Source organism: Mixophyes fleayi, chromosome 3 (assembly GCF_038048845.1).
Source record: "Mixophyes fleayi isolate aMixFle1 chromosome 3, aMixFle1.hap1, whole genome shotgun sequence".
NCBI classification, from domain to species: Eukaryota; Metazoa; Chordata; class Amphibia; order Anura; family Limnodynastidae; genus Mixophyes; species Mixophyes fleayi.
In genome coordinates, this window is record NC_134404.1 from 133,950,111 (window position 1) to 133,963,421 (window position 13,311).

Below are 13,311 nucleotides of genomic sequence, written 5' to 3' on the forward strand. Positions count from 1 at the left end.
ATCCAGCAAGTGCCGAGACAATCTCCTAAATTTGATTCAGCTGCAGGATTGGGGCACCACCAGTGCAGAGCTTGCTCAGGAATGGCAGCAGGCAGGTGTGAGTGCATCTGTGCACACAATGAGGTGAAGACTTTGAGGATGGCCTGGTGTCAAGAAGACCAGCAATGCAGCCCCTTCTCTCCAGGAAAGAGATCAAGGACAGATTGATATTCTGCAAAAGTTACAGGTATTGGACTGCTGTGGAATGGGGTAAAGTAATTTTCTCCAATGAATCCCCCTATCAGATTGTTTGGGGCATCTGGAAAAATGATTGTCCGGAGAAGGAAAAGTGAGCACTACCATCAATCCTGTTTAATGCCAGCAGTAAAGCATCCTATTACCGTTCATGTGTGGGGTTGCTTCTCAGCCAAGGGAGTGATCCCACTCACAATTTTGCCTAAGAACACAGCCATGAATAAAGAATGGTACCAAAACATCCTCCAAGAGCAACTTCTCCTAACCATCCAAGAACAGTTTGGTGACGAACAATGCCTTTTCAAGCATGATGGAGCACCATGCTGTATCAAGGCAAAAAGGTGATAACCAAGTGGCTCGGGGATCAAAACATCTAAATTTTGGGTCATTGGCCAGGAAGCTCCCCAGACCTTAATCCCATTGAGAACTTGTGGTCAATCCTCAAGAGTCGGATGGACAAACAAATACCCACAGATTCTGACAAATGCCAAGCAATGGTTAGGCAAGAATGGGCGGCCATCAGTCAGTATGTGGCCCAAAAGTTGATTGACAGCATGCCAGGGAAAATTGCAGATGTCTTCAAAAAGAAGGGTCAACACTGAAAATATTGACTCAAAAGCCTTTGACACTTATGAAATGCTTGTAATTTTACTTCAGTATACCACAGCAACATCTGACAAAAAGGTCTAAACAACAAAACGGCAAACTTTGTGAAAACCAATATTTAGGTCATTCTCAAAACTTATGGAGGGTGGGTGGCCTGTAGTTTATTGTGGACACCAGAGAGTATGGGGTGTGAATGTAGAGTGGGAGTCTAGCTTCTAGTGGACATTTGATTGTAGCTGATCATTTTATACTACACATCAGAAACTGGGTTCTGAATGTTATGTTTGTCATTTGAGGTTTTACTATATGTTATAGCTCTTTGTGAAATTTATGAAAAGATTCAAATTTCAGCTTCAGAAATATTTCTCTATTATAATAAGGGTGTGTAGGTATCCTTTTAAAATATCAAATGGTATTCTATAGTGTGGACACATACTTAACTGGGATGAGTGATCAAACTTTTGTTCCGATAATTAATCTTGAACAAACATACATTTTCATTCAGCAACTGTTGCTTTGTAGTTACAGGGAGAGAAAAAAAAAAAAAAAAACCACACACACACACACACACACACACACACACTGATAAGATGGCAAGGATGGACCTACATTTCTGTAAACTTGCTATATTAAGTTATAATGGCATAGCAGTCTCCAATTACAATACTTTATCAAGAGGAACCCACCAACATTTTTTACCTCCTAAATGAAAAACAATCTAACCCATTATTGAGCCATTAATGGATAACAATAAGAATTAGATTTTTATCTGTAGAATACAAACGAACATATATAGCTTAGTCTTATCTGGACTTCACTGCAACTTTGTTAAAAAAGGAGATACCCCACCATTTCAATACCCCAAGATTCTTATGGTTTACAATAAGAGAAGGCCTTTTAAAAATGGAGACTTAAGGGTAAAATGTATCAAGGTCCGATTTTCTCAGCGTGGTAAAATCATGGCAAATCGCGGGCGACAACCTGCGATTTTAGTCCAAGTTGCTAGATGTATTAAACTGCTCTTTTTACTCTGATCTAAAAAAAAAAAAAAAAAAAAAAAAAAAAAAAAAGCGTGGGGTCTCCCCGTCCTACCACTATTAAGCCTACTGCTGGTTATGTGACAATCAGGGAAAAAATTTGCATGCCCACACTGTTTATGGCAACCGGACTGGCTGGGACTTGTTTCACCAAACAAAATTGCGCCTTTTTTAAATTTATTTTTTAAACTATATAATCGCCGTTATGACCCTACACCCACCGCCCAGGGGTGTAGGAAGAGCCCTAGTGCTTTCAGCACTGGGCTGGTTGTCCCTATAGGGGGGCGCTCATTTTTCATCGGACCCCACTCCCTAGGGAATCCAGCCCAGCGCTGAACAGCCTGGGGTTGGTTGTCATTATGGCAGAGGGCCCCCTGCTGCGTGTATCCCTGCTATAGTGCCACCAACTCCAGCTGGTTTGCCCAGTGCTGGTTATGTGGAAATCGGGGGGGACCCCACGCAAAATTTTTCCACGATTTTTACGTAACCAGCAGTAGGCTGGCAGCACTAGGGTTAATAGTGGTAGGAAGGGGGACCCCACGTTTTTTGTTTTTTTTTTACTTTTATCTATTTTTAAAACATTTTACAGCTGCCGGGACCTCCGGCTGTATAGTCTGACAATATAACAGTGATGATTTTTACCTAACAAGCTGCTAGGATGCAGCGTGTTGTATGTAACAATTTTTAAAGCAAATTCAGGATAGTTTAACTGCAGCTTCATACATTGAGACTTGTATAGCTAGAGTGGTAAACAGTCGGGACTTTGATCTCTATAGGTTTTGGAAATAGCGTTTCTGACAGAAACATCTATGGCAATTTTACATGAATCTCATGTTCATACATTAGCGAGTTTCAACTCTCCCGAGAAAATCGCTGGATTTGCAAAAATCGCACCCGGATACATTTACCCCTTGATCTATGTTAAAGTTTGCCTACTTTAAAAAGCCAACTATTGCATGCATTTTCTCAATTGAATATTTCTGCATTAAAGCTGTTTAACTATACACTTCAAAACATACTGATCATTGAAAAGCCTTTGCAGAATATAACATGTGGCCATTTTTCTGAGACCAACCAAAACAAAAAACCACGACATGACATTAAAAGTCTTACTGATATAAAAGGCAGGTGCTGTGAAAACTTGGGTCAGCCAATTGTTGCAGTTCTGAAGTGAAGGGGGAAATATTTCAGCTTGGAACACTTCATATTGGAGGACAGCAATTCCACTTCCCTCCAGTGTGTCACAACAGCAGCAATACTTCATGATGATGATACACTATCTTGTGACATTACCCTAACATTTACAAATCCTACCAAATTCCATTTTCTATTTAGTCACACATTTTAAAACAGCTGTTTAAGTGGTTATTGAATGCAATGATCCATGTGGCCAGAGGGTCACATACTAAAAGCCATAAGGTATTTCATACAAAGGCATTTTACGTTATCCCTTTTGTCACCGAGCCCATTTTGGGTTGGTCACATTCAAATATCAGTAATAGGTTTGTGAGGTAGCCCTGCAAATTATAACTGGACTACAATTGTAAGAAAGTAAATTAAGGCTAAACTGCCAAGAAATACTCGTGGTTCTTGCTTCAGCATCAAACCACATTTAAAAAAAAAATTAAATTAAAAAAGCAGGAGTCTACACAGTCTGTTAGGAATAAAATGCGTAGGAACAATATGGGTAGCCTTCTATCCCTTGCCTAACTCTTCTTTTCTGAAGGCAGTGTATAATGAAGCAAGGCTTAACTCCATCATCAAGATGACGTCGTTAAGCTCCAAACCTCCCTGTCGACAAACCCAGAAATAGCTGTGGGGGACAGGAAAGTATAATTTTTACTTCTTTGAACCTTCTGTGAGCCAAGAATGCTTCTCATTCACCCTTCTTACTAAAGGGATTAAGCAATTGACACATTTTTAAAGCCTGCTAAATGCAAATGGTCCCAAAAATAAAGCATATGGACCTGCACACACACTTTGACAAGTCTGAGTCAATTTTGATGTTGCCTGCAGAGTTCAAACTTTGTAAAACACAATGGAGCTCTATAGGAACACTCATTAACTACACTGTCAGCATTCCTACAGCATAGTGTACAACTTACAAGGTTTTGTCCATGCTTCAAGTAGTGTTTCTCAACATCCATGTGAACGAGTTCTAAATGCCTTTATGTGATCATTTTCAGTATTCTAAAACACAGTGATGGCACTTGTAACAGGTTTAATTTGAGTATTTGAGACTTAAAGTAAGCCAATATACCATATCACTCAGTGGTGGAAGAGGCGGCATGGAAAGTGTAATGGGAATGGAAGGGAATGGAAATTGCCACCATTTACACCCCCACTTCAACCACTGACCGCGCTATGAGAGGAAGAAAAAAAAAACAAACCAACACCCACCAAGAATATTAAACTGTCCTTTTCCACACGAGCATGGTCTGGAAGAGAGCAATTTGGTCATACAAATGTTATACATAACACTTACCTTCCACTGCTCTCGAGGAAGCAATTTTACAACCACAACATCGCCATTCAGAGCTCGGTTCCTGGAAACCACCCCATCAATAAATATGTCCCTCAGGCCATCCTAAGTAAAAGGAATAAAAAGTTAATTTGAATAAAAATATAATTAAACTGCAAAACCATCAATTCATATGCATTATTAAGATTATATGACAACAGTTTAAACAGTGAAATAAAATACAGTACATTTGTCAGAAATGAAACAAACAGTTTACATGGATTTACCTGGAATGCCTGTAACTGGGTTGATTTTCAAATAGCTCTATTACTATTCAGACTACAATGTTCAGAAACCATTTACAAAGTGTAACTACTACAGTAACACTCTGGTCATATTATATTTTACACTGAAATTACCTGGCTGTAAAATTGTAAATTATTAACCAAGTGCCAAATTAGGACACTACCACAGATTTAATTGCTTTGCGGTCTCTGAATCTCAGAAAATTGTAAGCATTGCATAGCTTCCTTCCCTCCATGTTGTATTTTCAGCCTTAAATTGAGCATAACTGGTTTTTCGGTACCAAAAAAAAGGTAAATTTTCTATTCTAACTAAAAGCAAAATGCTACAAGAAAGGACATATAAATCACTCTCCAGTAGATGCTGCTATGAGCCTTTTGAGTCTTATTAAAACTAACTTCGATTAAGCAATTGCACACTTCTAAAACACTACACGTTCTATATAACAAACATGCACTGGACGTGTGGCAATAAGTGCGCTTTTTATTAATGTTTAAATCAAGCATACACCACCACACAGGTTATTAACTCCTGGGATAAGGGGTGCTGCTTTGTAGATAATCACTAGGTCTTCTGACTGTGGGTTAAGTTGCTTATTTGAGAAGATCAGACATTGACAGCCATCTGTTCTACAGTTGTCATGAAACCAAGTCTCAGCATGCTCTTCCAGGCAAAGGACTTTCAGTTTTGCAACCACTAAACACACACACACAGGTTGCTCATCTCTGACAATAAAGAACAGGAGAGATCCACACGATGCTCTTGCAGGGTCATTCAAAATTTCTAAAATGAGCATCAGAGTAGCCAATGGGTAAATAGAGTAGATTGGGGAGGTTATACAGGTTGATATAGCGATATAGATATAGATATAGATATAGAGATAGAGATATAGAGATATAGATATTATACTATATACACACACACACACACACACACACCCCCCCCACAAGGCTACCAAGAACATTGACCGCTACAAGCATTTTCTTTTATGCTAGATCAGCACTGATCTAGACTTTATCTACCAAAGGTTTTATAGAAAGATGCAGATATTCACAACATTATTATTATTATCTTCATTTTTACTTATAGGGCACTAGGTGTACGTAGCGCCGTACAGGGACAAACAAAATTACAATACGAGGTGAGACAGCACAGTACAGTAAACAAACACAGTAACTTAGTGAGCTCAAAGACCAGCTCAGAGGCGGGGAGGGGAGAAGGGAAGGTCCGCATACGACGGAGCCAAAGAGGGAGGGCTTGGATGACAGGGAGACCCCCAGAGGGGAGAGGAGGGAGCGAGAGGGGACGGAGGGGGTCTTCGAGGAGGAGGGCTAGGTAGCTGGAGAGCAGAGTTAAAAGTGGTGATGTCAGGAGGAGAGATGGCCCTGCTCAAAGGAGCGTACAATCTAAGGGGTGGGGTAGACAGAGAGACACGGGGGAGAGAGGGATAGAAGGGGGAACGGAGGATAAGGATAAGGGAAGGGGAATGAAGGGGAAGAGGCAGATGAAAAGGTAGGAAGTTAAGTGGGAAGTTAAATATGCCACCAAGTAAAATTGTAATTAGCATAATTGTAATTAGCCAAAGCTTTTGTTTATAAATTAGAAATGTCATGTGGAAAATGAATTATCTATAATAACATAACGATCATTTTGAGAGAAAAAATAATAATAATTCTAGCCTCGGTTTTTACTAGCCTGCAATTTATCTAATGTAATACATAAAATATTTCTGTTATAGGACTCTTGTTTGTATTACGGTGCTAGTAACTTAGATTGCAGAAATCAGCCGTTGACCTGTGACCAGTGCCCTGCTGCAAATTTCAGCAGAGACAATCATCTCGCCATACAATAGCTGAGGGGCACGGAGTAATGGGAAGGAACCTGCAACATAGTGAGGGACAGTGAATGCCCAGGTCTGGTAAAATAAAAAAAATAAAAAAAAAGTGTCAACAAGTTTGCAGCAGAAGACGCACTAGGACGTTCATAGCTTTGTTATCCTATGCCTCCGCAGGTTATTAGTAGCACAGAAATTCCCCTTTGGGAGGCACAACCACAGAAAGGTGGAGTTTAGGCCCATTTACCTTTCAACTGCCCATTATGTATATGTAGGTAAACGGAGGGTGGGTGGGGGAATGAATCATTCTTTATCGTTCAAAGGAAAGGAGTAAAAGAGTGACCAGTGCAGTAAAACCTAGAGGTACTAAGAAAGATCAAAATATGCCACCAAGTAAAATGGCTTTGCATTATTAAGTTTCTACAGCAACTTTATTTTGATGCATTGCTTTGATCAGCCATCTGTAACATCCTGTCAAAAATGCTGAGAACACTGAAAGTATTCTGTATCAACTCTTAGAAACAATTTCAGAACGGTTACAAAAAGCACATATGAGCTAAGACAATTTGCTGCTCAACGTTATGGCAGTGTGTACAGTCAGAGTCAGTGTGTAGCTGAAACAGAATGTTCCTTGAGTCTCTGGAAAGCAGAAACAATCTGATTGGGACAAGAGCTCCAGCAGCTGTGTGTGCTGCCTCCCATGACTTGATGCATAAAGATTGTAAAAGTGTTTTTCAGATGAGGGGGACGCAATGAAAACAGATTTTTGCACATGTTCAAGGCAAGGGGGAAAAAGAAAAGCCTAGTAACGGTGTAAAAGTAAACATTCTACGTCATTCTCATTTATTTTAAAAAAACATTAAGAGCAAATTTAGAGTAGATACAGGTTTATCGACAGGGGCCATATTCTATCACCTACATAGATTTTATTACGGTCTACTTTAAAGACCTCAAAGTTCGTCCAACACAGATTTCTTATACATAAACCTGGTCCAGTTATCATTGGAAGATTATACTGGCCTACACCAATCAAAACAATTTTCTATTTAACCTCTGAAGCCTATCACAAGGTAGTACTGGTTTACACTTAAGACTCCTACCATAGAGCAAAAGCCACACGGGATTACGGACATGACGACAGACACTTGAACAGAAATAGGACCCCTTTAAACAACTCGGCTGTGTGATGCATATCCTGATCTGAGTTTTGCATCATGGAAAAAGGAAAGAAAAAAAAAAGCCATGGAAAACCTAATAGGACATACAGGCGATTTGCTGCTAAAAATTATACTCCATTAAGAGCACAAACACAGCCTGCAACAAGGATTATTGACATTGATTTCATATTAAACAAAAAAGGCAGGTATATAGGATAAAGCACAAGACAAAGGCACTGCATCCATTCTCCATTACTTTCCCTTGAAGTTCATGTGTATGAACTCCAGATTAAGCATAAAGACTCTGTGGGAACCAGTATTACTATCTTGTTTGCATTAGATATGTTCATTATAGAGGCCTTGTACTTTCTATCTGAATAAACACTGTAAATTGGCTACTGAAAGAACAGAAATAAATGGCAAAACTGTTTAAAGGGGGATTAGTTTAATTTACTGGAAAATTAAAAAATCTCAGCAGGGATACACGAAAAAGATCTGGTTACACTAACTGGTGGTCTCAAGTCAGCAGCTTCAAAAACACTGTGCACATACAGATCTGCCCACCAATAAAACTATTGTGCAAAACAGGTATGATAAAAGATTACGCACAGTACATGCTAATCAGATTTTAGTCATTTAAATCAGCAATTATCTTAACCATGTGCAAGATCTAGTCAAATCTGAAAATAGGACAAGTAGGGGTACTTCCGTACTAGGATTAATCTTACCGGTGACGGCAGGAATGCTTCATGAAATTTCTTGGGATTAATCCTCAGGGAACCCTTGAGAAAAAATGTAGAGCAGCATGAGTTTTTTTGATATACACTGTGCTATCTGAGCATGCATGACACCATTTAGTACAAATGGTATTAACGTATATTTAAGAAAAAAAAAAAAAACATACAAATAAAAAAACAGTCCACTTTTGAATCTACAAATTTGTACATGTTACATGACTTGCAGTCTGATTGGGTGTAGCATGGAGTGACAAATCTAAAGCATTTACTTCAGGCAACGCAAACCACGGTATCCAGAAGATGCTGTTTTTATTTAGGCTGTTACATTATGAGATCATATCAAAAAGGACTGTTCAGGTGCAGTGTTCCCATCAGAACAAACTCTATATTCCTAGAGTGGTTATTTTATCCTGGCTGTTTGACACATGTTTCGCTTCAACCCATCTGCGGGTTCAGTGTTTCCAAGACAGCAAACAGAAGTTCGCCCAAGATTTGACAGACCACATGCCTGCAGCTGCTTGTTTGACTTGCTAGATTTGGTCTTCAAGCAGATTTGTGGGCTCTGGGCCACTAAAAATCAACATGCTGTAATACAAAATACAGAGTACACCCAAATGCTTCCATATACTGCTCTCAGACTCAAACATAACTGGAGATACAGGAGACCAGTTACCTTCCCCCGGTTCCACCTGTGGGAAATTAGAATACATGTTACAGGACATGCTTTACTTCCGTTCCTAGTGAGCAGTGCACTCTACCTTCTGTAAAAACACACAATGACATCTACTTAACTTTTGAAAACACCCTTTACTTCAACATTACATTTTAAAGATGAAAAAAAATAAAAAAAGACTACATTTTTATTTTTAACTAAACAGATATTGTACATAGGTCAGTCACCTGCATAATGAACAGTGATGGCATGTTATAGCCAAGAGGTTTACTTTAGCTATTCATTTCAGGTGCAAGGTCAGTGTTAAAAGAACCATAATTATAATATCAGAGTCAGCGCTTGCAGTCTCATTTTAGTATCTGCTGTCACACATCTACAAAACTATTACAACAAAAACAGATAAAGCAAAAAAAAGGACAACTATGACAAAAACCAGCAGCAGTCTACATGGTGTAATATGACATTCACTGACAGAATCTTTAGATTCCAAAAGGGATGGGGATGGGGGGGGGGGGGGGGGTGACGTTTAGTTCACCCACAGAATATGTGCTTTGAATGTGCAAGATTACTTTCCAACTCCTGCTCCTCTTTAAACAACCAATTAACTCACTTAAAATTTATATCTAAACAGATGGGTCCAATATCTTTCCCAAACCAAAAACCTATTTACCATGTTGCTCATTTCACGCTGTGATCTCATATTTGGAACAAGCTGCATTTCCCATCTGTACAGAACAGATGTTTTAGTGTAAAGGGACAGGGTGGTGTTGAGTGGAGGTCTGTCCAGCGAGGACTAGGGGGTCGCTATGTCAAAAAAGGAGGTATTAACTTACAATAAAAACATAGGACTAAATTAAACTGCTACCACACAGCTTTGCTACCTATAAATAAGTGAATTGTTGCATGGAAAACCAGTTACCAACTAAAGAAAGACAGATAATGAGAAGGTGTTTAAACCCTGACATCTATGTTACAAGATGGATTCAACACCAAATACATAAATTAGTCAACAGTTGCTGAACACTAAATAGAATCAAGGTGACTGTTCACCAAGTGAGAACTTGGTGCCAATTATCTGCAGATTACCCTCATTGCAACCTTCAAGGCTAAATCAGCATCCATGTTAACAGACTAGATTGTTGATGAATATCAGACTACCAGTTAAGGCAGGAGAGGTAAAACACCTTAAAAGCAGAAATCCATTTTGAAAACTCAAATGGTACGTAAAGGCAGTTCCCAAAACATTTTACTGCTATGAGTAAGGCTAGGATTTGAAGGTTTTATTCATCAACTTAGTCATTCATGCCATGCCCCCAAAACAACATGTACTGATTGTTTATGGATGCTTTGAAAGTAATCACGTGGTCTGTGTATACTTCTGTGGAGAAAACAAAAGAAATGTAGAACATCTTCGGTATATGCACAGACATATGTGCTTCTAAAGTGCTTATACTGCAATCTAGTCACCCAGGATGTGTGTTGCAAAAATTGAGCAAACAGGAGGGCTCATGAACACAAAACCATTAACTGCCCCAATATTAAGAATTCTTGTGGAATAAAAGTCTATTCTCCATTTGCAGTGTTTGAAGGAATAAATTAATAATACAACCAGTGCATTTCCCAAAGTAATGCAGATATCCACCTGAGCTGCAATCGTGCACCTTTTATCCATTTTGATTTTGTAAAACTTACCAAAACGACATTTGCATAGCATTGTAGCACAGGTCTACAGGAGTTTAGTTGCATCGTAACTCAATTCTGCAACCCTACTCTCACAACTGACAGTAGTACAGGTATGTTGTAAAAGCAGAGAACCTACCTGTGTATTGACTGGTGAAGAGTGTACATAGATGCAACTGGTAACAACTCCACTCAGGTGTGGTCTTCAAAGTTAGACCTCAAAGCAAAAGAAACCAATTCATGCTACTGTATGGAACTTGAATTCCAATGAAAAGCCAAAAGGAGGCATATAGGGTAGATTCTAAACTTTCTGTTGACACTACACAAACATTACAGATTTCGGGCTTTAGTAGTTACAGTGAGGAAACAGAATGATTAAATAATGGGTTTTCAGAAAACCACATTAGAAACTACTCATGAACAAATTTTGGTGTTTAGATACCTTTTAAGAGAAACAAAATTAGAGGGTCTATGAAGTCTCAAAGAAATCTATGGACCTCCAGTTACAACTTTATAATCTAGAACATAAATTGGACTCCCTAGGCGCTATGTGTGTTGTAAACGTGTATGGTGGCGCAGACAATCATGTTATAAAGAAGAAACATACGAAGCATGTCTACTAAACAACGAGACTGATTAAATAACTCACTTTTATTGGTATTACAAATTTAATGTTTGTCCCCTTCAATATACTCCCCATTTGCACTTTGATCGCTGTAGTCTTGTTTTCCACTGGTCGAAGGCATGGAGCAAATCAATTTCTGTCACTTGCTACAACATATCTGCTGTTTTCTTCTTTACAGCATCAACTGACTCAAAATGTGTCCATTTAAGCACAGATTTAACTTTTAAGAAAATAGAAAAATCAGAAGGTGCTAAATCGAGCGAATATGGAGGATGTTCAAGTGTAGTAATGTGTTTGTCGGTCAAAAACTGCTTCACAGAAAGTGCTGTGTGAGCAGGCGCATTGTCCTGGTGAAGACAGACACCATTTTTCCACAGTTGCGGCAGTTTCTTTGATTCTCTCAGCTTTTTCAAAACTTCCTTATAATAATGCTGATTAACTATTGTGCCTTCTGGAACCCATTCTTCCAAAATTACACCCTTGAAATAGAAAAAAAAAAAAAAAAGAGCATTGCTTCGAATTTTGACAAGCTTTTTCATTCTTGGCGATGACGGTGTTTTCCAGTGCATTGACTGTCTTTTGGTTTCAGGATCGTACTGGAAGATCCAGGTTTCATCACAAGTGATCACTTTATGTAACAGGTTTGGATGTGTTTCAAGTTGCTGCAGAAGGTCAACACAACATTCTTTGCTCTGATGTGAGAACCCTTGTGACCATCTTTGCACAAACTTTCATCATGTTAAGATCCTCATGCAAAATTTTCCATACAGTGTCTTTGTCAATGTTCACGGATTCAGCCATCACTCGAACACTGAGTCGGCGGTGTTTTCGAACAATCTGACTGATTTTTTTTTCTACATTTTCTTCGGTTCTTGAAGTGACAGGTCGTCCAGGGCGTTCATCATCTTCGACATTCTCACGTCCCTCGCTAAATCTTTTGTGCCCCTCAAACACATGCGCACGAGACAGGCAGTCATTCTCATAGGCCGTAGTAAGCATTTGAAAAGATTCTGTTGGTGTAGTGAAATTTTACGAAAAAATTCAAATTGACACATTGTTCAACGGCACTCTACAGAAAACACAGCCAAACTATATGGCGACTCACAATCAAATGAACATCATAGAGTATTGCAGTTTGTCATGCAGGTGCAAGGTTACTAAGTATGCAGTTATAACCGGTTCCGACTGCTTTGTTTACTAGGTGGAATCACAGTTTCGTTATTTAATAGACATACCTCGTATATGTATTCACAATGATAATACTGAAACGTTCTGGCCAGAACAATAATAGGTCATTATTAGAATATAAAGTTCATATGAGATAGTGTGCATCAATGGTAACCTTACTGATTACAACCAGAGGGGGCAAGTGCAAGAATAAAGATGGTATTCCGACAAGTCCCTACAGAGGCCGTATAGTTGCTTGCTGGTCAATCACAGAGATAGATAGGAATTGCTTAATGGTCAAAAAAGCAATAAAAATTAGCAGAGTCCAATTCCAGTGGGTAAAACAAATACCTGATAAACGGAGACAAGTTCATTGACTTGCATAACAAATACTGCAGCGGGTGCTGCTCTCTGTGTTGTGTGCTGGTCTGAACACGTGCGCATGTGCAACTCAACCCAAATAGGACCGAACACTGCCGAGAACCTCACGGTCACCGGCAAACGCCGTCCCCCGGCATTATGGGGAGGTAGTGGAACTCATCTAGAAAAAGACAGAGAGCAGCACCCACGGCAGTATTTCTGAAGTCATTCCACGCCACCCCCAAGACTTCAACAGAAGCAGATCTTTTCAAAGGGACACAAACATGTCCTTTTTAGGTGTGTGTGTGTGTGTGTGTGTGTGTGTGTGTGTGTGTGTGTGTGTGTGTGTGTGTGTGTGTGTGTGCGCATCTGTTTGAATAGCAATGGAAGCCAACCGATCCATAGACAGACCAGGTGCTAGAAGACAAGCTAAAAGT

The 13,311-nt window shown here is 39.3% G+C and overlaps 1 protein-coding gene and 1 long non-coding RNA gene across 3 annotated transcripts in view; one reads left to right on the forward strand and one right to left on the reverse strand.

Annotated features, from left to right (window-relative positions):
• The window catches only part of LOC142144026 (uncharacterized), a 995,146-nt gene that overhangs the window by 281,065 nt on the left and 700,770 nt on the right, over window positions 1-13,311 (forward strand). The window lies entirely within an intron of this gene.
• Window positions 1-13,311, reverse strand: part of DIS3L2 (DIS3 like 3'-5' exoribonuclease 2) — a 216,220-nt gene that overhangs the window by 173,069 nt on the left and 29,840 nt on the right. Inside the window, exons 5-6 of the mRNA XM_075202357.1 lie at window positions 8,361-8,414; window positions 4,363-4,464 (exon numbers count right to left, since the gene is read on the reverse strand). Coding sequence (XP_075058458.1) covers window positions 4,363-4,464; window positions 8,361-8,414 — 156 coding nt within the window. The remainder of the gene's footprint in view (window positions 1-4,362; window positions 4,465-8,360; window positions 8,415-13,311) is intronic.